We start from the raw sequence: 27,928 nt of genomic DNA on the forward strand, positions 1-27,928 counted from the left end.
GAGACAGTGCCTGAGAATAGTCCCTTTGCAATATTTGAAAGTGTGTGTGTGTGTGTGTGTGTGTGTGCGTGTGCGTGTTCCACACTTATAGGCCCCCCCAAGTTGTGTGTACAGATTGAGAATTCTTATTACCCATCTAAACTTTCGTGAGTTACCAAGACTCTGATCAACAGTATTTCCTCACATACTCCTCCATGTGCCACGTTGAATAACGGGGTGTTGCTGCATGAACTAGCAACCCCCTAACAGAACTGTTGGATGCTGTCTTTCTCACATTGTTGTTACCTTCAAACTTTGTGTGTGTCTCTGTGCACCCTCTTGAAAACAAGATTGTCGGATAACAAAAAGCCAATAAAAAAACTATTTTAATAAAACAAAATTCCAATAAAAGTAGGCCCACATCAATCTACTGAACCTCTGTTCCTGGTCCAACAATCATGTCATTCCAATAAATGATGGAGCTAGGCCTAACCACTCTATTCTGCCGCTACTATATTTGATGTTCAAGTGACTGAGAATTGAGAGGTAGAATGATTTGGTGTAAGATTGACTTGATGGAGAGGATATTGATTTGTATACGCTCTCTATTTGCGCAGAGAGTGGCTTTCAAACAACCTCCAAAATAAGTGAAGGGAAGTAACACTGATGGTTAGCCCTATTAGCTCTTAGCCACATAACCCTACTCTAACCCTAACCCTAAACAGACCTCTTCCCTCCTACTCTAACCCTACTCTAACCCTAACCCTACTCTAACCCTAACCCTAAACAGACCTCTTCCCTCCTACTCTAACCCTAACCCTACTCTAACCCTAACCCTACTCTAACCCTAACCCTACTCTAACCCTAACCCTAAACAGACCTCTTCCCTCCTACTCTAACCCTAACCCTACTCTAACCCTACTCTAACCCTAACCCTAAACAGACCTCTTCCCTCCTACTCTAACCCTAACCCTACTCTAACCCTAACCCTAAACAGACCTCTTCCCTCCTACTTTAACCCTACTCTAACCCTAACCCTACTCTAACCCTAACCCTACTCTAACCCTAACCCTAAACAGACCTCTTCCCTCCTACTCTAACCCTACTCTAACCCTAACCCTAACCCTAAACAGACCTCTTCCCTCCTACTTTAACCCTACTCTAACCCTAGTCCAACCCTACTCTAACCCTACTCTGACCCTAACCCTAAACAGACCTCTTCCCTCCTACTTTAACCCTACTCTAACCCTAGTCTAACCCTACTCTAACCCTAACCCTACTCTGACCCTAACCCTAAACAGACCTCTTCCCTCCTACTCTAACCCTACTCTAACCGTACTCTAACCCTAACCCTACTCTAACCCTACTCTGACCCTAACCCTAAACAGACCTCTTCCCTCCTACTCTAACCCTACTCTTACCCTAACCCTACTCTAACCCTAACCCTACTCTAACCCCACTCTAACCCCACTCTTACCCTAAACCTACTCTAACCCTACTCTAACCCTAAACCTACTCTAACCCTACTCTAACCCTAACCCTAACCAGATCCCTCCTGCTCCCATGCCCAGATCATTGAGGAGGAGGACACCCAGTTCATGACCAACTGCCCCCCCGCGGTGACGGAGACCACCCCCCGACGGCGCACCAGGATCCAGGTCCTCTGGACGGCTCCCCCAGCGGGCAGCGGCTGCGTCATACTCAAGTACGTCGTGCTTGCGTACCATTTATTTTTAATAAGGCGTAAACATTTTTTTTGTTTGGTTCCGGTTTACAACCGACCCTGTCAATTTATGTGCGACCCAAATTATTTTATGATCATGGAAGAAAAAAAATAAATAAAAGGTTTTGATGCAAACTATAATTACGTTTTTGTACAGCACCTCTTCATTCTGTACAAGGATGAGCGCATTCTCTCGTTTTTAAATGAAAACAACCTACCTATCATTTGCTGCCGCTGGAAAAAATAAAATAAAAAATAAAGTAAATTCCCTACCTACCCATGACCTCAACAGGAACCAAACTTTTTTTTTTTTTCAGGACTAATGACATTTCTTCTTCTTCTCAGGACTCGTCATTTTCTTCTTTTTGTTTTTTATTTTTATATTATTCAAAGGTGACTGAAATTCATTCATCTAAGAATCGAGATTCTTTGCGTCCGCAAAACATCGTCGGGGGTTGGGTCGCTGTGACTTCGTGTGAATGTGAGCCAATAATTGTAAAAGCACTTTCAGTGGCCACACGTCTGAAAGGAGCTATTTAAATGCAGTCCATTTACCACTTGACTCGAAGGCCACTTACTTCGATGATATCTTAGAAGTTGACGTGGAGGTTGTAAATAGTAGCAGCAGATGGAGTGCGGGGAAGAACCAGGCCCACGGAGGAGACAGTATGGATCACTCGTCATACCTTGAGCGTCAAAGCCAAACAAGACAAAGCACGGGCTCTGCACTATTGGGATGGAGCATGAGTCCCCCCCCCCCCCCCAAATGTAGGACACAATACAAACGATAACTGCTGCAATCTTTATGGGCTCCTGTTCTCTTATCAAAACATCGGAGCCCATTTTGCCAGAAAGTATGGCACAAATCCCTTTTCAGTTCACCTTCCCGTTCAGCGCAGCCCCGCGGAGCAGCCTGGGTGGGAGAGGGAACGACAGCGTTATCGGAAGTAGATTGCATGCAAGCTGTGACAACTTTAGTGAGTTTAGTTTAAGGTCAACATCACTGAAGTGTCGTACAAACTACCCCTTAATTCAAAACAGAGGTTCTGACGACTTTTTCCATGCCCTCTTTCAGTGCTGGCCTTGTATGTATTGTGATTGTTCTCTTGATGGACAGCTGCATTAGAACAGACGTCCATAGTTTGCTCAAAAAGGCTCTATTATACACTGTAAACAATAGTTTCATAATTACTAATTAAGAGTTCACAATAACTAGGTCTTCAATTATAATTAACTGCGTCCTTATTTAAATACGTGTGCAGCTAATTTGTGGCTCATTACTCAAAGGTAACGTGTGTTCTTGTTCTTGAACACAGCGAAACACACCTTTCACCGTGTGCAGCCCCTGGCAGACAATGCCTCGGCACTCCTCCTCTGATGGACTCATTAATTCCAAATGTTCTTCTTACAAAAATGCCCACAGGCTACTTTGGAATTAAAAGACAAAAGGAAGTGTTTTAGGTACTCCAAATAAAACGATGCAGAGAAAGATTGAAGAGAAGAGGAAATTATATTGTGCTGGAAGTGCCTGTCTATACACAAATGGGATGAAGGATTCTATAAATATACAGTTGTCTCGTAGCGATGGGGTAAATCCTTAGAACAGGGTTGTTTTAATTAGCCGATCAACCAAGTGTGAGTCCTGTTTATCATTTCCCAGCCGTGAGAAATGTACCATAATAGTCTAGAACCAAAACAACTCTCCCTCTGTTTGTGTCTCTCCTGCTCTGTGTCAAGAGTTAGGCTTCAAAGGGTTTTATTAGGATGTAAATTTAAATGTACATTCCCAAAGCACCAAAAGTATAATAAGTTACAGCCTGGGATACAAAACAATAATAGTAAAACATAAAAATAAATGGATCAATTTAATTTAATTTAAACTGGTAAAAAGTGAAACTATGTGAGTCTCTCTCTCTGGCCGCAAGACCCTCCCATCTCTCCATCACTCACCGGGCTGTTGTGTTTAATGTACCTGCTCCCCGACAGCTGGCATTTCACCGTCCAGCTTGTTTGTTAGCCCGATAAACCCAAACCCTCCATAAAGGAATCGGATTGCTGCTACACGAATCCCTCCCATATCCCTGGCCCTAGCGTCTATTCGATTGGCTTATGGCCCTTTTTGGGCAGGCTGTATGTTTCGATATATCCCCCGCCGTTTCATCCCAGGCCACGTAGTTTTGTTCTAGACGTTGTTCGCCGCACACGGCCGTCAAACATGTCCCTAAGATCCAAATAAAACGGAGCTCACTGGACGTTGTCCGTTCTCTCTCTCTTTCTCTTTCTCGCTCTCGCTCTCGCTCTCTTTCTCTTTCTCTTTCTCTCTTTCTCTCTCTCTTGCTGTCGCTCGCTCTCTCTCCCCCCTCTCACTCTCTCAATGTCTCTCTTGCTCTACGTTGCCTAAAGCTGCTGGGCTCTGTAACTTCAGTGTTGTAGGGCACTGGCTGGTTCAACCGAATGCAGATTATATTTTTTGTTATTCCAGGTACTGAGCTGTTTATTTTGTGCTCGACTCAGATGTAGCCGCGTGCACGGAGGTAGTTTGGAATAGACTAGCAGACACGTTTCTCAATTGGCACTTAAAAGCACCGGCCTGTGGAACTAAATTGACAGTCTCGCTGCTATTCAGAATTCTCATCAGATTACCGTGTGGGTGAGTGTGGGCATTCATGCACGGTTGCATATTTGTGTGTGTGTGGGTTTGTTATGGCTGTGTTCATGAGGACGTAGGCCCGCATTTGATGGAAACTAAGCTTCATTGCGCCCAACCGTTTTTTACACTGACGTAACCCAGAGATAACCCTGGTCACTTCAGAAATAATAAAGCATCGTGCCGTGCCCTGCCTTATGAGTCAGAATGTGGGACTGAGGAAACCCAAGCAGTGCTATCAGTAATAGCCATAATTAACCTTTTTCTCAGTGCCCCCCCTCTCAGAGAGAAGACATTATTCCATCCAAATCCTAATGTTAGCCACTGTGTATTGGGCCATTGAACTTTAGTGCAAATGGGGAGTACTGGAATATCATTATTTACCTATTTTGGGCCATTCAGTTGATTTGATGAATGGATTAATTAAAGCCCAACAGTTTGTGTATGCATGGAACATTTGAAGAAGTTGAAAAACAATGTTTACAGGTTGTTGCCGGGGACTGTCGGCACCTCGCCCACTGTGATGCCCCCTCTGGGAGCCGCCCAGGGGGGCTGTGTGTGTGTGTGTGTGTGTGTGTGTGTGTGTGTGTGTGTGTGTGTGTGTGTGTGTGTGTGTGTGTGTGTGTGTGTGTGTGTGTGTGTGTGTGTGTGTGTGTGTGTGTGTGTGTGTGTGTGCCCATGCTCCCCTCAGCCTTTGGCACCCATCCGGTCGGATGAGCTCAGCCCAAATCAGTATGAGGATCTCCCCAATCTCCTGATAAGACCCATCAGGAGCTCTGGGGGTCCCCCCCCCTCCCCACCGGCCTTCTTTGATTAGTTCTGGAGGGGGGGGGGGAGGGGGAGGGGGCAGGTAGATAGAGAAATACTGGTAACGGGCCAGCACACACCGCAATAAAATGGAGTCGTGAAAGGTGTATAAATACAGAAGAGACAAGAGAAGAGGCGCAGCGGCAGAGAGGGTGTCCACTTTGAGTGATCGGTTCTCCCTCCGTTTGAGGGATGGGAGACTCTTCCACAGACCCTTCCTTCAACACTCGCCTCCTCCTCTGCTCCCGCTCGCTCCGTCCTTCAGTGCCTCTGAATCCACGTTGTATCGATCAGCGCCCCCGGAGGTTGAGTGGGTGCTGGGAGAGGAGAGGCTTCAGGGATGTAGTCCACTGGGGAGATCTTCCTCTCTCTCAACAACACGCGCTATATCCACCTGACTGCCATCTTGTTCTTTTACTGTACACTTTTGAAGGGAAGGAGTAAACAGCCCCTTTTCTTGCAAATCTGATTATCTTAATCGCTTGGAAAAGAGAATATTATTGTACTTTGATTTAAAAAAATGTTCTCAGACACGCCACAGATTCGACTTCATTTCCCTTGTTGACTCATTGCCATAATCACATTATTCACCTATTAAGTATGGCATAGAAGAAACTCAAAAATGTGTATTAGTTACATTTCCTCCAAATCTAATCAATGTAATTTCCTCTGCGGCTGAACTAAATGGCGATACAGGCAGCGGCAGGTTTAGCGTTCAGCCGTTAATAGAACAGGTTTCTGCTTCCCTCTTACGTTAAGCCCGCGACGGGCAGCTCGCACGATCCAATCAAACCCTGAAGGATCAAATTATATTACTGCGATGTTCCGCCCGCACTAAACCATCAGAAAACGAGATTCCTTGGAATGCTATTACGTGTGGACTTCCGAAGTGCGGATCTCGTCGCCACTGCCAGGGCGATGAAGGGCTGCCATCCCGAGGGAGAACCACTTAGTACTTCCTCAACTATTATGCGCAAGTAGCCTACGACTTCAATTTGTCACATAAAAGCCATCCAAAAGATTGCGTTGAATATGTAAACATATGCAGATTATTCAGCCAATTGACGGCTCGGGTCGGAAGGGGAGGGATGGATTGGCCGGTTGCGGCATTGCGCTCCTAAAAGCAATGAGGCGGAAAGATGACGTCATCAACATATATTGATCCTATTTCATATGTGTTGAACGAGCGTTTATTTTTAATCGGACTGTATTCAAACGCAATCGTACTTCGCAGCAGAAGCATATTAATTAGGATCTTTGCAAAATGTGTCTAATTTCAAAAGCGGTTAAGAAGATAATTGAACACTTTAATTATCAGAAAATAATTAATCCTAATTTGGTAACACGAGTGGACCAACGCCGGTCTTCTTAAAGGAACACCACATAAAGACACGGCTCATCCCGTATCCAGAGCGTGGGGGGGGGGGGGGGGGGTGAGCGAGAGATGGGGAAGGTGTGCAGAATTGGAAGGATGTTGACTCAGTTCCTCCCCGTGGTACCAGGCCGGTAGTCATGAGACGAGAAGACGCGCGCAAGTCGCGCATACTTGCATCACAGGTAAAGCTATTCCCTTTCCATTCCTCATCTTCGTATACAAGCACTGCTCACGTAAGCACTGCCACGTGGCCAGAAGGAACAACATGAAGAGGGGGCGGCCGTACGCAAACACTGACGCCGTATATTTCACTTGTCTGCTTCAATTTCACGCTCAAACGGTCATAGCATGTCACGGGCTATATTGCACCGCTCAGAGTAAGTGTGAAATTGATGGGCTTAATATAACAATATAAGTCTACTTAATGCCCCTTGTCTCTGCAATCTTTTCTCCCCCTCCCCCGTTCCATCTCTCCGTCGTGGCATTCGACTTCATATCCTCGTTTTTATGTCGCGCTATAAAATACAATAACTGTCAAGTGGCTGCCGTGGCGACGGGTAGAGCGCCGCCTCTGTGTCGCCGGCGTCCTCGTGTGAAGTATCAAAGAAAGACGAGAGAAGCGGGCGCCGTTCAAGCCAAACGGCATTCTGGGGACTGTTCTGCTTGGACGTCGAGTTAATTGTGCCCCAAACACAAGGTTGGGCCATGTGGCACGGTAACGGCAGCCGACTAGGTAGTGAGGCCGTAATCATAGTAATATAACATAATTTAATTATATAGTGATATGATAAAGGAAATATTAATCGAGTACGGGATCCCAGACTCTATATTCACTCTAATAATATATATGCGATCGCTCTCTCACGATCACTTACATTCAGGGAATTATTTCCATTAACGGACGCGAACAAAACCGTTCTCCTCTCGGTGGAAGGGCTATGGGGCTGGGTCTAATAGATATTAAACCGTGTTAAGTGGGCGCACTACATTAAATCATGAATTATAATTGGCATCCTGCTGGGACGCTTCTGAGTTATTCATATATTCATAATCATAGATTCTACACCTGCCCGTGCCCGCCCCTGTCAGCCCCTAACACCACCACTTACCTGCTCCCGAGTGTGACTGGGGGGGGTGTGTGTGTGTGTGTGTGTGTGTGTGTGTGTGTGTGTGTGTGTGTGTGTGTGTGTGTGTGTGTGTGTGTGTGTGTGTGTGTGTGTGTGTGTGTGTGTGTGTGTGTGTGTGTGTGTGTGTGTGTGTGTGTGTGTGTGCGTGCGCGGTGTAATCGCATCAGAAGCGAGATGTGTTGCCCATGTCCATTATGACACCTCGGTGAGACCATTACCACCCAGACCCGACCACCAGAGGAGAAATGGGATGGCAGTATTGGATGAAAAGACGGGAAGCAGCACCCATTATAGGACTCTAATGGATTGCCGGCTCTCTTTCGCTCTTTTTTTTTTACGTAGGCCACCATGTCTTCTAGTTTTCTCCCGCTCACCCCTCTTGATCCATCTCGCGCCCTCTCATTGTGTGTGTGTGTGTGTGTGTGTGTGTGTGTGTGTGTGTGTGTGTGTGTGTGTGTGTGTGTGTGTGTGTGTGTGTGTGTGTGTGTGTGTGTGTGTGTGTGTGTGTGTGTGTGTGTGTGTGTGTGTCCGTCCACACAGGGCCAGCATCGTCCAGAAGAGGGTCATCTACTTCCAGGATGAGGGCTCCTTAACCGTGCGACTCTGTGAGAAAGGTGACGCCTCTTTCATCCTCTCGTGTTCTAGCTTGAATAGGCGGCCGCCATCTTATTCACAAACGCGGTGAACCCTTTGTCCCTACTTTAGGTTATTTAATACTAAATTGCGTTTTGCAAGTTTGTCAATAGATTCCCAGAACGAAGCGCCTCTGTTGTGTGTGTGTGTGTGTGTGTTGCCGTGTCTGCCGGTGATTACTTTGCTTCGACATGGATTGTAAAAAAAAAAAAAAAACGAGATTTACGCAACCTTTTCCATCCGTGTGTGTCTGTGTGTGCCTCTGCATGTGAGTGAGTGTGTGTGTGCGCCAGCGAATGTGTGTTGGCGCGGCGGTGGCTACATTATTTACTCACTGAACTATGCGCTGAAACGGGTTTGTGTGTCCTTCTCGCCTCCGACAGAGCACGTTCCCGGGGAGGCCACGCTGCCCCCGGCCCTGGAGTGCTGTGCGTGCGGAACAGCCAAGTACAGACTCACCTTCTTTGGAAACTGGTCGGAGAAGATCCATCCCAAAGACTTCCCCAGTGAGTCCTACGTTGGGGGATCAATAAACGACGCTACCAGGGGTCGTTGTTACAAAAACCGTGACTAACCCGTTTTCACATCGTCTCTGTGTGTTATCTCTCCGCCGTTATTCAGAAAGGAACAATATCGGGATTCGTGGAACATCACGATATTATCTGAAATAGAAACGATATGAGTTATTTCATCATAATATTCAGAGCAAGAACTGTATTGAGATTGAGATCACAATATTATTTGAAAAATATGCTGAATATTATTCATCACAGGATCAATATTGAGGAATCTCTGATTTCCTAGCATGTGAGAAAAACAATGTTCGGATAATCTTAGCATCATATGAAACGTAAAATCATGTAAAACGTTCAACATTTTAACCAAAATTCTGACTATTAAAATGTGACTATATGTAGAGCAGCAACTACACTATTAGTATCAAATACATTATTTGTATAAAATGATAGATCTCATTATCTTAACATCATGACGATCATTGAGAAAGGTCCACATATTTACATTATCATAACGACAATATCATGAAAAACAACTCTGTTGTCCATGTGACTTCCTCTTCCTGTGTCCCAGGACGGGCCAACCACTGGTCTGCCCTGATCGGGGCGTCCCACACCGCGGGGTACACGCCCTGGGAGTACGGGGGCTACGCCAGCGAGGGGGTCCGGCAGGTGGCTGAGCTGGGCTCTCCCATCAAGATGGAGGAGGAGATCAGACAGAAGGTAGGCCTAGCTGGGGTTTGACTTTAACCCTGCTTTTTTCTTTGTGCGTTTTATGAAGCGGAAACACATTAATGCATCGAGCGAGTCCATTTGGATCAGAAGGCATCGCTGAGATGGCAGGTTCTACTCAACGGGGAAAACTTTGCGATGGCATTTTAGATGCTCTTTTTGATTATAATTTAGAGTCAGAACTTCAGCTGCAGTTCCAAATTCCCCTTAATCTGCTGATATTGAATATCACCTTGATTCGCTTCTAGACATCGGGCTCAAATTCCTCTCTAAATTCAGTCGGGTTGTTCACTCTCGCGCACGCACGGGCACACCAATTTCCTCCGGCTTCACGACTATCAGTTGGAATTTGGCGATGGTGTTGCTCATTTCCATAGAGCGTATGGAGCGGGGATTAGCATCAACACAGTGTCCATGTCCGACACTGTTCCCCTGCGGTCCCTCATTATCCCTCCCATTAAAGCATACGCTCCCTCTCTCCGCCTAGCGCATAGCGAGCAGGCCAGGCGGCTCCGTGCCTCCGAAGACGTCTCTGGGCTGGAGGGTGGGACGGTGAACTTACCCACAGACAGCTGGGGCTCGGGGAAGGGCAAGGGGTTTCTTGAGGGTGAGGGAGAGAGAGAGGGAGAGGGGGAGGGAGAGAGAGAGAGAGAGGGGGAGAGGGAGAGAGAGAGGGAGGGGGAGAGGGAGAGGGAGAGAGAGAGAGGGAGGGAGGGAGGGAGGGAGGGAGGGAGAGAGGGAGAGAGAGAGAGATCGCATTTGTCTGCATGAAGAGATAAAAGCTTATCTGCAACTGGTCGATTCGTTGGTTTTACCAATCTGATTTATTTTTTGTGTGTGTGTGCGCCCATGTATGTGTGTACATACATACACATGGGCACATGTGTGTGTGCGCGATCATACAAACCACACTCTGAAACACTTGGATTTCTGTCTTGTTTCCAGTGCATCATCCCGTGTTGAGGGGGCCGTGTGTGTATGTATGTGTCTGTGCGTGCGTGTGTGCGATCACGCCCAACGCACTCTGCAACACTTGGGCTGGATTTCTGTCTTCTTTCCAGTGCATCATCCTGTGTTGAGGGGGTCTCAGTTCGACGTTCCTTCTCACCCAGTCAGTGTTCAGTGCTGCACCGTGGCCGTCAGCGCTGAACAGTAGGGTGTTCATGGGGGGCTCGGCACTCCGTTGTGTGCTGCCTGTCAGCTCGTGTTGGCTCGCTGTACAGCGAAATTTAAGGCTGACAGACAGCTTAGTAGGGGCTTCGGCGGCGGCCCTGTCTCTCTCTGGCAGCGAGCACATGCCATGGAGCTCTCCGTATAGGCCGCTCTATAGTGGACAGAGTTCATCAGACGCTGGTCTCTGGACTGAAAGAGGGGCTTTTGAGTGCAACACTGAGCGACACGGTTTGGGGTTTTTATCGTGAGAAGGACGGTAAAAGGCTGTTCGTCTTTTAAAAGGATGGATCTTGAGTGACTGCTGGACTTTCAGAAAACCTCTATTTGTGTCTCTTCAGTTGCCTTTTGCTTCTTTAATATTACCATATAAATAACTGTTATTATCGCTCTCTCTCTCTCTCTCTCTCTCTCTCTCTCTCGCATTCTCTCTGTCTGTGGCTGTCTCTCTCTGTCCCTTTCTCTCTCTAAGTTCATCTCTCTTGTGTGAATTTTGTCTCCAAACTTTTGTCAAAAACACACACACACAATGACACACACTGACGCAGCTCAGAGAGAGAGAGAGAGAGAGAGAGAGAGAGAGAGAGAGAGAGAGAGAGAGAGAGAGAGAGAGAGAGAGAGAGAGAGAGAGAGAGAGAGAGAGAGAGAGAGAGAGAGAGAGAGAGAGAGAGAGAGAGAGAGAGAGAGAGAGAGAGAGAGAGAGAGAGAGAGAGAGAGAGAGAGAGAGAGAGAGAGAGAGAGAGAGAGCTGCTGCAGAAGGAGCTGGGAAGCGAGTGCGGGTCAGTAATCCCTGTATTAGCTGAGAATCCCAACCATCCATCCGGGAGAGAGAAAGAGAGAGAGAAGAAGCACTCAGCTGTGGTGACGGGACGAAACGGCCTCCAGGCATAGAGTCAACCCTCTGTGGGAACAACAGTCTCAACAACAGCCCTCTGGTGCTCTCTCTCTCCGCTCTCCTGACCAAGACAAATGACCCTGACCAGCAGAAGGCCAGAGTGAGCCCGCAGGCACGGCTTCACCCAGAGCTCCCCTGCTTTCACACTGACGCCAAGCGTAACCCCGGAAGGTGCCTTCTAAGCCCTGTGGCTTAGAAGGACGCTCTGGGTCCCTGGACTTGTTTTCCTTATTTTAGATATGATGCACAAAACTTTGGATTGACAATTTTTTAAAGTTTTATACAGAGATCGTGGAAAAGACCGTTCTGAGGTGTGGTCGTTTCAGAATACAATACATCTGGCTCATCACCCTGGACAAGATCCATCAAGCATGGGAGAAACCATGAGTAACTCAGCTTATTTGGTAAATGAATTACTGTCTTTTCATGTCATTTCTTCAGCGTGTAGAGGCTGTGTGCTGTCCTGACACATCGGGGTTGAACCAGTGCTTCAGCATTAGCCGCTCTGTGTGCGTTGCCTCTAACAGCACTGGACCTGTCTCAACGTGCCCGGGAAACTGTTCACCTAGATTCCTCTGCGTATGTTTCTGATAACGCCTCCTTTAAGTGGAACCAAGGTCTCAAAAGGAACTCTGCACTTTAAATTGTCAAGGACATGAAGACCACACACACAAGCGTGCTTGCACGGCCACACATGCACACCCGTCTGTCTCTCTCTCTCTCCCTCTCTCCCTCTCTCCCTCTCCACCTGTCAGATGAAGGGTAGAATCTCAGTCTCCAAGCCTTCACCGTTTCCCACCGTTTTTTTCTGGGGTGTTTTTTTCGCTCTGGTGTAACAATATCGACATTCTCAGAATATAAATGTTTTTCTCCCTTTCTCAATGGCATGCAGCCACTCCTCCGAGCGTCGTCGGCGGCACGTTTCTGGATCCTCTCTATTTTGGCTGGCTGCCTTTGTCGCCGCCTATACAGAGTCTGTAGGAGACAGGGGCGCAGCGAGACTCTTTGTGTTCCCCCAGCCTCTCTAGTTGAATTTGGAACGCTTGTCGCGGGCGCAGTGCTTCCTGGTATTCATAGCCGCCTCTTCAATGGATTTATGCTTTGATGGCTCCCCTGTCTCACATGTTGAGTGGGTGAAAAAAAACAAAAAAGGCGAACGAAAACAGCTGAAAGAATGAATGTCAAAGCTTGAAATATGACTAATTATGCGTGGTGATGCCAGATGGACGAATTTCAAACGGTGCATCGCATGCGCACAAAGAAATGGGTAGATGTAATAAAAAAATGATGATTTGGTTTGATCTATAGTGCATAATGCTACCTTATTGTGATGATTGCCATACCGGAGATTCACATAGTATGAAAAGAAAACCTAATTTCGACTCTGAACTCTAATTTTGAGTTTTTAAAAGTGTTAAAAGATAAAGGTTACAATCAAGACAGAAGGCGCCGTGTCCCCTGTTGCAAGGGGGTGGGGGGGGTGGTTATAAATAAACGACACCACCCTTTTCCCTTCCTGTTCTTCTTAATGTCAACGCTTCATCGCTTACTTCCAAATAAGTCGCAAGAACCAAAAAAAGAAGGGAAAAATACAAATTCTCAATTGCTTGAAAATGTCAAATGAATCCCGGAGCATATTACACAACCACCAAAGAGCCCCCCCCCACCCCCCCCCCCCCCCCAAGACAGCACACAGGGCCGGAAGCAGAGTGGGACGGGGTGTTGGGGAGAGGAGCAGCCGTAGCCTGGCTAATTAAGACTTTGTTCTGAAATGTCAGGTGCTCTCAAACACACTGCACTCAAACAGGAGAGCACCAGAGCAAAATGTCACATGGCTTGCTGACCGGTGGGCCAATGGCGTGGACTCTCTGTCGTGTCTGCAGCCCAAACTAAAAGAAGGTGTCGAAGGTCTGATTAGACCTACACCGGTTAGACGTGGATCAGATCATTGTGCTCCCCTTCATCTTTATTCATTCCATTTACTTCATTTCCTTTCTGCTCCGATCACTCCGTTATAGTGATCCTTACAACTGAAGACAAAACCGTTACAGCTCTGACTTATATAACCTGCAGTGCAAATAACCTGCAATGTGAGTGCTCATTAGAAACGAGGAGTTGTCTTGTTGTCGACACTTTATCCGTGGATAAGAATTTGGATGTTTGAAGAGGGGGGGGGGGTTCATATGTCTGCAAGACATTTGATGCTATCACTGCTGTGCCTTGATGCAAGAGGCAATGTGATCTCGCTCCAGAGTGTGGATCTCATGATCAACAAACGCAGTTCAATACCTTTTTCTTCCACTATGAATTGCCTTCTAGGTGGAAGGTGATATCGACCTTTGATAGTCAAAATGACCTTCAGAGTGGAAGGAAGTAGCAAGCGCTGTGATTTCGATGGGACGTACAGTAGACACTGAATGTTCTCTGAACCTCTTGGTGCTGATATAAAGAGAGCTCCCGGCCTGACCTTCATCCAACTCTCAGAAAATAAACTCAAGAGTAGCAGTGGGTATTTTTAGTCTGACTTGGCTTTTCTTTTCAAGGCCTGTTTCAACCTAAAATGAGTCTCCACAAAAGACGGATGAAAACATCTATTCTCTTCTCCCATTCGTTTCTCCTCCCCGCCTTTCCTTCGCCTCATTTCTGTCTTTCCCTTTCACTGTCCCAGCTTCTCTTTCATCGTCTTTTATTCTCTCATTTCCTTCAGGCAAATGAATGTTCCTCTTTCCTTCAGTGCTGGCTCTCTCCCTCCTATTGTTTCAGACTGTGTTTGTGTCCGGCTTGTGTTCACTCCCAGTCTGATGCGGTCTAAAGACTCCAGACTGATTGCAACAGCACAGGTTTGTCGGCGGAAAGGCGGGTCTGAAGCTGAAATTGGTGGTGGGGGGGGTTGTGTGTGTGTGTTTATGTGTGTGTTTGTAGGGGGAGGTGTGGTTGTTTGGGTTGTTGTGTTGTGTTGTCAAGGTGTTATCATCCTTCACTTTCATCTGTGTGTGTACACACCCCACTTCACAGGAAATTGCAGCAGACCGAGCATAGACAGGCAAGGGACACACACACACACACACACACACACACACACACACACACACACACACACACACACACACACACACACACACACACACACACACACACACACACACACACACACACACACACACACACACACACACACACACACAGAGAGAGAGATCTCTCTCTCCCTATCTCTTTTATCTCTCTCTTTCCATGTGTGTGTGAGCTTATTATGACCATCATCCTTTTGTTCAAGTGTGATAGTATTGACAATCTTTGAATGTAAATTATAAAAATTGCTGAATGAGTATCTTCAGCCAGCCTATAGAGAATGAGTTTAGTCTCTTATTTACTCTCTCTCGCTCGCTCTCGCTCTCATTCACACCCTGGGCTGCAAACTTGCCCTCTACATTGACAGTCTTCCGCTGTGTCCTTAATCGTCAGCTGGTTTTGAGCCCTGATGCCACCCGTTCATCACCGGGTTGTCCTCGGTGGGGCTTCACTACTGCCCCCTTTCACTCGTATCCATGGCATGTGCAACCCCATTCTCCCCTGGTCATATTCGCTGTGTGAACTAGATAACCAGGCACATTCTCCAATGCATGCGGTTCAATTGACTAGGCAGCAACGTAATCTTGCGTCTACAGAGCACGCAGTGTACACAGTGGGCACATTTTTTACATTCCCCTCACATCTGTGTGTGAGTGTGTGCATGTGTGAGTGTGTGCGCACGTGGATGGGAGCATTCCTGGGGCTGCGAGTTTTTTTTTCTTTCGATTTCACCAAACTATTTATGGATTTCACACTTAGTTCACCCAAAGTTAGGACGACAACCGCAAGCAAATGCTTGTGTGTGTGTGTGTGTGTGTGTGTGTGTGTGTGTGTGTGTGTGTGTGTGTGTGTGTGTGTGTGTGTGTGTGTGTGTGTGTGTGTGTGTGTGTGTGTGTGTGTGCCATGTGGGAACAGTATACTGGTGCTATCTTTCCCTCTATTAGAGCCTGAGGGATTGTTAAATCGGTGCGCCGCAGTGGACTCGACACACACACACGCACACGCACAGGCACGCGCGCGCGCGCGCACACACGCACACACATACACACGCACACACACAGGCACACACATTCAACACACACACACATACACACACACACACATTCAACACACACACACACATTCAACACACACACACACACACATTCAACACACACACACACACACATTCAACACACACACACACACACACACATATTCAACACACACACACACACACACACACATTCAACACACACACACACACACACACACATTCAACACACACACACACATTCAACACACACACATGCAAACACACAAACTTGAGGAGGTCCTCCTAGGGGGTTTGTGATTGGATGCCGACAGATGGACAGCACTCGGAGACTGGGTCTAATTGGTCGAGAGGTTCAGTGGGGCCATCGCAGGGAGACAAGTGGATCCGTCGAGCCAAAGATTAAGACCATGGCGCCCGAGACGTTTCCTTCTCTCGTCCAGGAGGTTATTTTTCCGTTGTTGGTGTCTTATTCGAGTGTGATGGGGGGCTGCGGCAGGCTGGCGGCGTGAGCCGGCGTTACACAGAGAGCACGGCAGCACTGCGGCCATTAAGACCGGAGAGTACCTTAACGCCAGCTCCTCATACTGTGTTTAACCCCAGCACCGCCACACGAGGTGGTTAGCCACTAGCATTCAGTCGCTTTCAGCTGTTCAAGTCTGTGTTGAAAGTCGTTATCTTGTTTGTTTTTTGTATGTTATAAGAAAGATTATGTTAATATTTTATAATAATAATATGTTCATTATATATATATTTATTGTAGTTATTCATTTCTTGAAATGAATGTAGCCTAGTAGGGGCATGTTTTAGGCTTGAGGGCAGTCATTATTTTCACACAGCACAATGTTTGTTTATTGATTTTATTCAATTATTCATGGCCTAGTAATTTGTTTCGATGGTGTATTCCAAGACGGTAGTCTTGAGTTATATGAGATTGGTGGTCAGCCCTTGTTTATAGGGTAATAAGCTAACAAATCAATACCTTTTAAGTTTTGGTTCGTTTTCAGCCAAAAGTACAGTACAAACAGAGTTTTGGCATTTCAATTACAACCATTTATTTTTAAACGCAGGGAAAAAGTGGATAGCAGCACAGGACAAAGATGAACAACATTTAGAATAACACATTCAGATGGTGACGCTTGCTTTGCAATGCTTTATTATTATTATTATTATCATTGAGGGTGATAAATGACCTTGGCCGATTCACAATGCAGCTCTTGAGGTTCCCTCTCCCTCCCTCTCCCTCTCCCTCTCCCACCCTCTCTCTCTCATTCTCTCCCTCTCCCTCTCCTCTTCCTCTCTCCGGGCTCTGTGATGTTGAAAGGCTTGGACGGCTGACTTTGTACTGGGATTTGGCTTCACATCAGCATTGAGCGCTACCAGGGGATGGCAGACGGGGACTCGGTCATTTCATCTATTCATTTAATATTATCGACTCAAAATGCCTCCCGGATTCCTTTTTTTTCATTTTAAGATGCGATTCAGGTGCACACTATTATTAGCTCCATAGATGCGTTGGTCACTCAGGATGGGAAATGTATTTACTATGGGCAGTATAAGCAGGACATACAGACACATCACTACCCTCCAATGATGGTACCCCCCTCCCTCCTACCCTTTCACCCAGCCTCTCTAAACGTCATTGTCTTAACAAACTATTTATACATTCTGCATTGTGGTGACAGAGCTCCGACTGGGTTTCACTGGGTTTCACTGGGTTGTTACCTTGAGGCTGTGGTTACCTGCTGGCAGCAGATCGATTGAAGGGGGGGGGGGGGGGGGGGGGCTCAGACTGTTGGTCCAGGTAGCTCTCTCTCTCTCTCTCTCTCTGTCTCTGTCTCTGTCTCTGTCTCTGTCTCTGTCTCTCTGTCTCTCTGTCTCTGTCTCTCTTGCTTGCGCTCTAGCTCTCTCTCTCTGTCTCTGTCTCTGTCTCTGTCTCTGTCTCTGTCTCTGTCTCTCTGTGTGTTTCTATATTTGTATTCTTTGTTACGGCAAAGATTTGTTTTGAAGGTTTCTGGCCGAAAGTGCGGGAAGGGGGATGGCAGCAATTGTTCTGTTAATATCAATGTAGAGGAGATAAATATACAAACACGATTGAAGCAGTTTTGAAAATCTTCATTAATAAGAGCTATTATTTCTTCCTTCCAAATAGCACGCAAGTAACGTTTTTAATAAAAAAATAAATCACTTGCTTTTCTGTATTCCCGAAGGCGCTTTGCCTTGCTAGCTTCCCCGTTTGTGCATATTTGTTGGTTGTTCCAATTTGTCCTGTGTGCATGTATGCAGCAGTGTGTGGGTGTGTTTGTGTGTGTGTGTGTGCGTCTGTGTGTGTGTTCGTTTTGATGGCTGCGTGTATGTTTGTGTGTGTTTGCGTTCATGTCTGCGCGTGTGCCTGCATCCATGTGTGCGTGTCTGAGCGTGCGTTTGTGCTCGTAGGACTAATTGGGAATTTGTATTCACTAAAAGCCCTGGACGCCACCTGAGATGCAGAACCACACCTGTTTGTTTGTAGCCGTGCGGAAGTCGGTTCAGGATTAAGAGCCAAGCGACCGCCCCCCTCCACACATCAGCACCCACACCAGCCTCGCACCTCCCCAATTACCTCCCCAAGCTGCTGCTGCCTTGGGCCTCACGGTCCCTGCCACCTGCCAGCACAACTAATACCACAGAAATGACAAATCAATAGTCGTAGTCTCCAGGATGCTGGCTTTTAGTATGGCTTTTTTCCCCCGGTAAATCCATGTTTTCATTCCTTGACCGTTTTCCGTGCTTTTATTTCTGCCCATATCTCTGGCGATTGGGACCCGGTCCGACGATCTCACATTTCTTAATTTCCGGTCGACCCTCAGATGTGCTCAATCTCAATGTGGGACATTCATACCCCCCCCCCCCCCCCCCCCCCCGTGGTTCTTTCTTTCCTTTTCTGTCTCCTTGTTGTAGCAAGAGCCCTTCCCCTGCCTCTGTTCCGCCCCTCCTGGGTGATGTAAGACCCCATTTCCTCCCCCTATATATTGTACGCGTCCCCAGCTCCTCATCAGACCACGCCGTAGTCACTTAAAACGGACGCCAGTCTCCAACGTAATCACTTCTGTCGAACACACCAGGCCGACTCCCCCTTCCTCCAGTCCTCGGCTTCCATGACAACATAATTACGGACGGTTCCAACGGAGAGCGGACACGGCCGCGTGTAGGGGGGCGGGACCGCCACTACCTGCGAGTAATAGATGTACTGGGCTGTTCCCTCCATGACAGCTCCCTTCCCCTCAGCAACCCTCTGGTGCTAGTTCAGCATCTCTACAGTGTTAGTGTGGTGTCTCAGTCTCAGTAGTGTTAGTGTGGTGTCTCAGTCTCAGCAGTGTTAGTGTGGTATCTCAGAGTCTCAGTAGTGTTAGTGTGGTATCTCAGAGTCTCAGCAGTGTTAGTGTGGTATCTCAGTCTCAGTAGTGTTAGTGTGGTGTCTCAGTCTCAGTAGTGTTAGTGTGGTATCTCAGAGTCTCAGTAGTGTTAGTGTTGTATCTCAGAGTCTCAGTAGTGTTAGTGTGGTATCTCAGAGTCTCAGTAGTGTTAGTGTGGTATCTCAGAGTCTCAGTAGTGTTAGTGTGGTATCTCAGAGTCTCAGTAGGGTTAGTGTGGTATCTCAGAGTCTCAGTGGTGTTAGTGTGGTATCTCAGAGTCTCAGTAGTGTTAGTGTGGTATCTCAGAGTCTCAGTAGTGTTAGTGTGGTATCTCAGAGTCTCAGTAGTGTTAGTGTGGTATCTCAGTCTCAGTAGTGTTAGTGTGGTATCTCAGAGTCTCAGTAGTGTTAGTGTGGTGTCTCAGAGTCTCAGCAGTGTTAGTGTGGTATCTCAGCGTCTCTATAGCGTTAGTTTAGCATCTCACTGTCTCTAAAGTGCTAGTGTGGTATCTCAGAGTCTCAGTAGTGTTAGTGTGGTATGTCTCAGTGTCTCTATAGTGTTTAGTGTCTCAGTGTCTCTATAGTGTTTAGTGTCTCAGTGTCTCTATAGTGTTTAGTATCTCAGTGTCTCTATAGTGTTTAGTATCTCTGTGTCTCTATAGTGTTTAGTATCTCAGTGTCTCTATAGTGTTTAGTATCTCAGTGTCTCTATAGTGTTTAGTATCTCAGCGTCTCTATAGTGTTTAGTATCTCAGTGACCCTATAGTGTTAGTTTAGTATCTCAGTGTCTCTATAGTGTTTAGTATCTCAGCGTCTCTATAGTGTTTAGTATCTCAGTGTCTCTATAGTGTTTAGTATCTCAGTGTCTCTATAGTGTTTACTATCTCAGCGTCTCTATAGTGTTTAGTATCTCAGTGACTCTATAGTGTTAGTTTAGTATCTCAGTGTCTCTATAGTGTTTAGTATCTCAGCGTCTCTATAGTGTTTAGTATCTCAGTGACTCTATAGTGTTTAGTATCTCAGTGACTCTATAGTGTTAGTTTAGTATCTCAGTGTCTCTATAGTGTTAGTTTAGTATCTCAGGAACTCTATAGTGTTAGTTTAGTATCTCAGTGTCTCTATAGTGTTAGTTTAGTATCTCAGTGTCTCTATAGTGTTAATTTAGTATCTCAGTGTCTCAATAGTGTTAGTTTAGTATCTCAGTGACTCTATAGTGTTAGTTTAGTATCTCAGGAACTCTATAGTGTTAGTTTAGTATCTCAGTGACTCTATAGTGTTAGTTTAGTATCTCAGTGACTCTATAGTGTTAGTTTAGTATCTCAGTGACTCTATAGGGTTAGTTTAGTATCTCAGTGACTCTATAGTGTTGGTTTAGTATCTCAGTGGGCCTTATTTTAACCGTCTGACACCTAAGGGAGAAGCCCGAAACTGAAGTAGCTTTGAGGGTTGATCTCTGGTGCTGTTGCTATTAGACCAGACTATTATAGCAGCTAAATTACTCTTGCGGCCGACGCAAATCTAAAATGGGTTGGTCTGAACGCCCGTAGGTGTGTTTTGGGCGTAACTTGCAATTAACCAATGAGAGTGCCATCTCCCATCCTCTTTAAGAGCTATGAGCGCATTTGAACCTGACCAGTTGATATTTTGACAGCACGTTTGCAGTCTCTGATGAGATGCATGACCCCGTAGATTTAAAACGTCAAATGGCTGTTTATGGCCAAATAATATGGCTTAACTCTTCTTCTACAACTTCAGAAATACTGAGTCTTCATGTACATTTTTTAAAAGATAACTTAACGTACATATGATATGCGGTCCTGTGGGTCTATTTAATGATATGCGGCGATAACTTAACAATCATAGTTTCTTACCAGTATTGTATACATTATCGTCATCGACTTGTGTTCATAAAATGCATTTGTCCCCCCGTTAATATACATTGCCATGGACTGTATTATGCGTTACGTGTTTAGTTTGCATGTGTTTAAACAGATGGGTGCACAGACGTGCGCCCGCATTCATTCATTATTTTAAACACACACACACACACACACCTGTATTTATTCATTCAAACACTAACTAGCGGTAAAATAATGTTTTTTCGATATCAAATACTTCCTAAAAGTTATGGGCTTGTACACGATGTCTGTGTCAAGAAAATATGTGTTTGCTCTATAGTGTTTGCAGATGCATTTATTTAAAAGTACAACTTATTACCGCTGTATCAGCTGTTCTTTCCCAAATAATTTAACCAACGTTATCATTTACCCTAAAACAAGATTTTGTTTTGGAAGGCACAGATATAGTCTACTTTGCTCAAGTTTATTGTTATTATTATTATTTTAATGCATGGCATAACCAACTACAGTATCCATTCATGCAGCCCTTATGGAAAAAAATTGTTTACACATCTACATCATCATCATAATATTTCAATTAGGAAAATCGTTTGCCTGTTTGTGCTGTGTACAGCCTACTGGTGTGTACGTTTATGTTGCAGTTCCGACCTGCCATGGTATGGCAAAATAGCAACACCAACTGCGGTATCCGCTAAAATCAGCTTTGCGTCGGTGCAAACTAGCTACGATACATGCGTCGGTGTAGAAAGTAAATTGCGCTGGGTGCAAGATAGGGCCCAGTGTCTCTATAGTGTTAGTTTAGTATCTCAGTGTCTCACAAATCAGACTTTAGATTCATATCCAAAGTCTAATCTCTCTCTCTCTCTCTCTCTCTCTCTCTCTCTCTCTCTCTCTCTCTCTCTCTCTCTCTCTCTCTCTCTCTCTCTCTCTCTCTCTCTCTCTCTCTCTCTCTCTCTCTCTCTCTCTCTCTCTCTCTCTCTCTCTCTCTCTCTCTCTCTCTCTCTCTCTTTCCCCCCCCCCCCCCCCTCTCTCCCTCCCTCCCTCCCCCCCATCCTCTGATGCTGTGGCGTCCGAGGGCAATATATTCTCCTAGGTGGGAAGAACAAAAACATAATGTATATATTTAAGAATTTATATACAATGAAATGGTAATGCGCCAAACATAACCTAGGACAAGTCTCTTCTTCTTTTTTACAGAGGAAACAAAGTTTATTCGATTTTGATGAAAAATTGATAATAAACAGATCCTTGTGGTCATACTTTGTTGTGTATTCGAATAATATGAAGAATGAAAAGGAGATGTATTTTCACAGAAGAGGCAACACTGTTTATTAGATTTTGAGGGAAAATGGATAGTAAACAGATTGCTGTGTTCATGCATTGTTGAATATTTGAATAATATCAAGAATGCAAGTGAACTCACAAGGTGAAAAGTCAATTTCCACCTCATGGGGTTCTTTAATCTGGGGTCCAACAGTCTTACTGCGTTATAGCAGAGCTCCTGGGGGAGACGACACAGATGTGTTCTTTAATCTGGGATCCAGCAGTCATATCGTGTTATAGCAGAGCTCCTGGGGGGAGACGACACAGAGGCTGGCCGGTAAACCGGGTCTGAAAGGGAGAAGGGTTACGCCGTGTTTGTTAAGGAGATATTCTACCTCAGAACACTCGGTTAGGGGTTCAGAAGGGGCTTCCGAATACTGTATTTCTGCACTATGTCTACACGGTGTTGATTTGAGACTCAAACAGTCTCTTTCCTACAGTTGGCCTCATTTGTATTCGCCAATAATGCACTTCCAGATATGAATTACGTGGGTTCATTATTTATTTGATAATTTATGAATTTATTATACTGTAAATCACAATACTTTTTTTCCTATGCATTTAGTCATTTGGACAGATACTTTTCTTAAGTGAGGTCAACGACACTAAAAAAAGTACCATCAACATTGAAGTATGACAGAAATAGTGCAGACTAGCTTTAGGATTCAGAAAGATGGGATTTAAACAATTATTATTATCATCAGGGGTAGTTAATTTCACAGAAGCGCAAGGAAGGTCTGAACGTACCACTGAGAATGCTGTTGGTGTTGTGGGTGTCCAGGTGACTATTGGTGATGTGTTTCTGTTTTTCTTCCTCTGATCTACTCCCCTGTATCGTGTATTTCCTTTGTCGTTGTGTCCGTTCCTAACCCTAACCCTAACACGCAGGTAGAACTTGACAATAAGGGTACATAAACGAACCAGTCATTAACCTTACTAAATGCTGTATCAAGCATTAACTAACAGTTAATTAAACAGTTAGTTAATGGTCTAATTGTAATTGACCATGCATGTTTACTAATGGTTTACATGTTAAATAAAGAAAAAATATGTTCATGTTCACTAAGGTTATAATTTATACATAATTTAATACAACCGCTAACTTAACAACTATGCTATTGATTTCAAATAATTTGTATTACTGCATAAACGAATGTTTATACATTTATAAATAAATAAATAGATAGTTAATGTCCCCTTATTGCTCATCGTTACCAATATGCCTGTGTGCGTTGCTCGGTTCTGCAAGCTTGCACGTGCACAGGTACCAGAGTGCTTTCCTTCTGCTCCGTTAGCAACGTGCCTGGCAGACCTATATCTCCATAGACCCAACGTGCACGCAGCCGTGAGTGATCCCTCATCTGGGGACTTATGGAGCGTGACTGGTAATTCAAACAAAGTGTATGTTGTTCACGGGGGGACTTGGGCGATGTACACGCCGTGGGGACATGGTTTCCTCCATGGAACGTGTCATATGTGGAACCAGACACAAGTGTGATTAATGATCTCACTGGCATCCTGTGTGTATTGCATTGAAACATGCACGTGCCGTGCATGGATGCCTGTCGAGCGCAGATGGACAGAAATGTGTAAAACTTTAAATCCTCTCTTTCTGTAGTTTTCCCCGGCACGGAACAATATTAAACAATATAACACTCAGAAAAACACTGTTATTTCTGAAAGAAAATGTAATTATAAGTATTGACTTGGCTAAATCGACCAATAGTTACGTTCATAGATGTTCAACGTTGGTAATCCGATTGTAAAAACAAGAAATCCCCTGACATTATATAGGCACTGCACATAAGCCGATACAAGTTAAAATGTAAACTTTTTTGTTGTTATTTTTGATAACAAGATTTTGTGTCGAACCACACATGATTAAATTAAACCACTGGACGGATAGTTAAATTAGGTTAGGAAATTTAATATCCCATATTGCTCTCACAAATACTTAGTCGCCTCAGGATGGAGACATCGCTCGTGTTTGTTCCAAATATGTTCTTCTGATTATCGCAGAGCGCAGGTTGTTATTTGGTACAATTACAGCCTAAAGCCTGAGGGACGAGTAAATTACAATATAATTGGACAGATGATACAGGCTGTCTCTTGGCTACAAACCCATGTTGCAGCTGCTTGATAAATGACTAGCTGAGGTGTGTGCGTGTTTGTGTGTGTGTTCGCGCGTGTATTTCTAGTGGCCATCAAGGCTAAATATTGATGCAGGGACTAAGATGTTGCTCTAATGGCTGCCCCATGCTAATTACAAAAATCACTCAGGTTCTGGGAAAGCCAATATGGTAAAAACATTTCATACATTTTCTTTCCACATGAGCCTCGTCAAACTCTGAATAGAGACTTGAGCATTTGAGACCCACATATTATGCTTGGGGATATAGAAGCCAGAATCCTATTTAATTACCTATCTATGCATTTACTTCTATGCTTATCAATTGATCTGGAGTTGTGGTTGGTTCCTTGCCTGGGTATACCCATGCTGCCTTGCGAACGATTTCATTTCGGGCTGCAAGGGAGCCATGGATCCGATTTTTGCCTGAGATAGGGAACCAATCACAGAACGGGGAGGGACGGCAAGACGATGACAACGTCTAGGCGACACACCGAAGCTTGTAGTTTACGGATCCAAAATGGCAGCAGACGCGTTATCTTTCGTTGCAGCCTTAGATAGTGTTCTAAGTAGTTTAGAACGCATGTTTATTTTGAAAAAGGAGCAACTTTCGGCGCTAAACTCTTTCATTACCAAGAAGGATGTCTTTGTCCTGCTACCAACAGGCTTTGATTGGCAATGAGCTACGTACAGACTCATATGATAGACATTCGTAGCGGCCAATAAACGGCTCCGGGCAATCGTAAACCACGCCTCAAATACGAGAAAAATAATGTGTGGTTCCCAGACCTCATCTCAATGTAGATTGAGAGAAGGCCTAGCGTTAGCCAGGCTAGTTGGTTCCCGCCCCTCCGCAGGTAGCAGAGGAGTCTTCAGGGAGCGTCTGAGGCCCGGTTTGGGTTTAGGTTAGGGTTAGGGGTTAGGGTTAGGGTTTAGGTTAGGGTTTGGGTTAGGGTTAGGGTTAGGGTGGACTATGAAGGAGCAGAGTCTGCACTACCTGCTGGCATGAACCCAGAGAACCCCTGTTTATTCAACAGTACATCTTTCATTTATCTACGGTCTACAACACAACTATTCAACTTCAAGAACTTCCCTCTGGGCGTTATTATTGAACATTGCATTTTGGATTCAGTTTGGGGACCAACATCCACCAGACCCTGAGAGTGGTTATAGCGACATCAGAAACAAACAGACCGACTTTAAAATATCAACTACTAGGAGATGCTCAGGTCTAAACCCTTTGGCTGTCACAAAATGGTCAGGTTTTACTTACGTAGCCCCAACTATTACTCTCAACTCAGATGTTGCCTTACGTTTTTGAGTGCATCCGCATCTCTTTTGAGTATCCAAGGGTGGCTCGACAGCTACTACTAGCTTGTTTCCCCACGCCCCATGCTGAGCTTGGGTCTACAGTGTCTGGCCGTGCAGGTGTTCAGGTCACCCCGGGCCCTGATTCCTATCGGTCTCCCAGCATTCCACCGTTTCTCATGCTCCTCATGTGATTTGCAGTAAGGGAGTGTGGACTTTATTATATATTTTTTATCAACATAACCCCCACAGAATATCCACCATGATTTTATTTATTTGAATTGGCTCTGCATAAACAATACTGCTCTACTCCTACTACTACAACTCCAATATAGCCTCCCTCAATGTAGAAAAATGTACAAAAAAATACATATTCTGTGTGAGGTTCTTTAGAGCCCAAAATAAATAAAAAATAAAGATCTCTCTCTCTCTCTCGCTCTCGCTCTCGCTCTCGCTCTCTCTCTCTGAGGTATTACAAACTCTTGAACAGCCCAACTCATATTTATATATATGTGTATATATCGTATAAGAATACACTCTTTATTAAGAACGTTTTTATTTGTCGTTTTTTTCTTTTCATATTTCCTTTTTATGATCTGAGTCACTCCCAGCATGAACCTGGATACCAAGTGGTTCAGCATCTAGATACCCTGGGGTTCAGCATCTACATACCCAGTGGTTCAGCATCTAGATACCCAGTGGTTCATCATCTAGATACCCAGTGGTTCATCATCTAGATACCCAGTGGTTCATCATCTAGATACCCAGTGGTTCAGCATCTAGATACCCAGTGGTTCATCATCTAGATACCCAGTGGTTCATTATCTAGATACCCAGTGGTTCAGCATCTAGATACCCAGTGGTTCATCATCTAGATACCCAGTGGTTCAGCATCTAGATACCCAGTGGTTCATTATCTAGATACCCAGTGGTTCAGCATCTAGATACCCAGTGGTTCAGCATCTAGATACCCAGTGGTTCACCATCTAGATACCCACTGGTTAATGGTTAGTGGAAAATAATACTTTACCTGACCCAGAAATAGTTTATATCAAATGAGTCTCCACCAGACTATGCCACATTTCCTTCTTCCCACGTTTTTCTTGATCTCAGTACTTGGGTGTTTCAATTTTATCATTCTATCCAGGTATGTGCTTTATTTTACTTTGGGGGGGGGGGGTGTTGTTATTGTTGTTCCTTTGGCAGTGTGTGTGCGGGTCCTTTGACATCTTGTCTTTTCCGTCAGGTGGTTTGAGGGTGGCCATGCGTGTCTGTCTGTCTGCTTCACACACGATGTGTGTCTTTGTATCTCTGTGTGTCTGTCTATACTTCACGGGATGTGGGTGTCCTTGTGACTGTCTCTGTTTGGCAGTGTTGTGTGTTCCTGTCTGCCTCGGTTCTCCACACAGTTTGTGGCGAGAGAGAAGAGCCCTTGAGGTGTGGGGAGGTCCAGTGTGTGTGTGTGTATGTGTGTGTGTGTGTGTGTGTGTGTGTGTGTGTGTGTGTGTGTGTGTGCGTGCACACGTGCGTACGTGCGTGTGTGTGTGTGCAGACATGCTTTAAAAAAAAGAAAGAAAGATAGTGGTATGTTTGTTTAAGTGGCGATCCTACAGTGAAGCCCTGATTGCTTGGGTTTGGCTGGCCCTGAGTGCGGTCTGTGCAGTAGGATGTTTACAGTCATAGATTACCTCCAGCTGTCGTGTGGGCTTGAGGTATACAGCATGTCCTGTCTTGTCTCTCTCATCCTTTTCAAAACCTCCAAGGCTCCCCTGAAGCAGGGGCTTTCAGCCCTTGTCCATTTAGCCCATTTTGACCTTTTTATGGTCAGAATGTTGTCCTGCGTCTCTCCACGTATTGCCCCAAGTCTGTGTTAATCTCTTTTTTTTTCTCTCTGTCCCCTTCTCGCTCTCTTTCGCTCTCTCTGCAGGCAGATGAAGTACTGACTGTGATTAAAACCAAGGCTCAATGGCCTGCATGGCAGCCTCTCAATCTGTAAGTATTTCCGTTCAATGTCGATGCGAAAGAGTTTGGAAGTGATGCTCTAATAAATTGGTGTTTGATTAAAGCCATGAGTTTAGCTTAATACTGAATTAAGAGCTCAGTCTAGGATCAGCTTCATGCGGTTACAGCAGAGTTGCGTTTATTTGTGTACACCTCGCACAAAGAGCTTATAACCAATGCAGGGTTGACACAGTGTTGACACAGGAGGGT

The 27,928-nt window shown here is 45.3% G+C and overlaps 1 protein-coding gene across 1 annotated transcript in view; it reads left to right on the forward strand.

Moving 5' to 3' along the window:
* Nucleotides 1–27,928, forward strand: part of LOC130389444 (spondin-1-like) — a 50,357-nt gene that overhangs the window by 6,703 nt on the left and 15,726 nt on the right. Inside the window, exons 3-7 of the mRNA XM_056599234.1 lie at nt 1,551–1,684; nt 8,199–8,272; nt 8,675–8,797; nt 9,381–9,529; nt 27,645–27,709. Coding sequence (XP_056455209.1) covers nt 1,551–1,684; nt 8,199–8,272; nt 8,675–8,797; nt 9,381–9,529; nt 27,645–27,709 — 545 coding nt within the window. The remainder of the gene's footprint in view (nt 1–1,550; nt 1,685–8,198; nt 8,273–8,674; nt 8,798–9,380; nt 9,530–27,644; nt 27,710–27,928) is intronic.

Source organism: Gadus chalcogrammus, chromosome 9, assembly GCF_026213295.1.
Source record: "Gadus chalcogrammus isolate NIFS_2021 chromosome 9, NIFS_Gcha_1.0, whole genome shotgun sequence".
Classification (NCBI taxonomy): Eukaryota; Metazoa; Chordata; class Actinopteri; order Gadiformes; family Gadidae; genus Gadus; species Gadus chalcogrammus.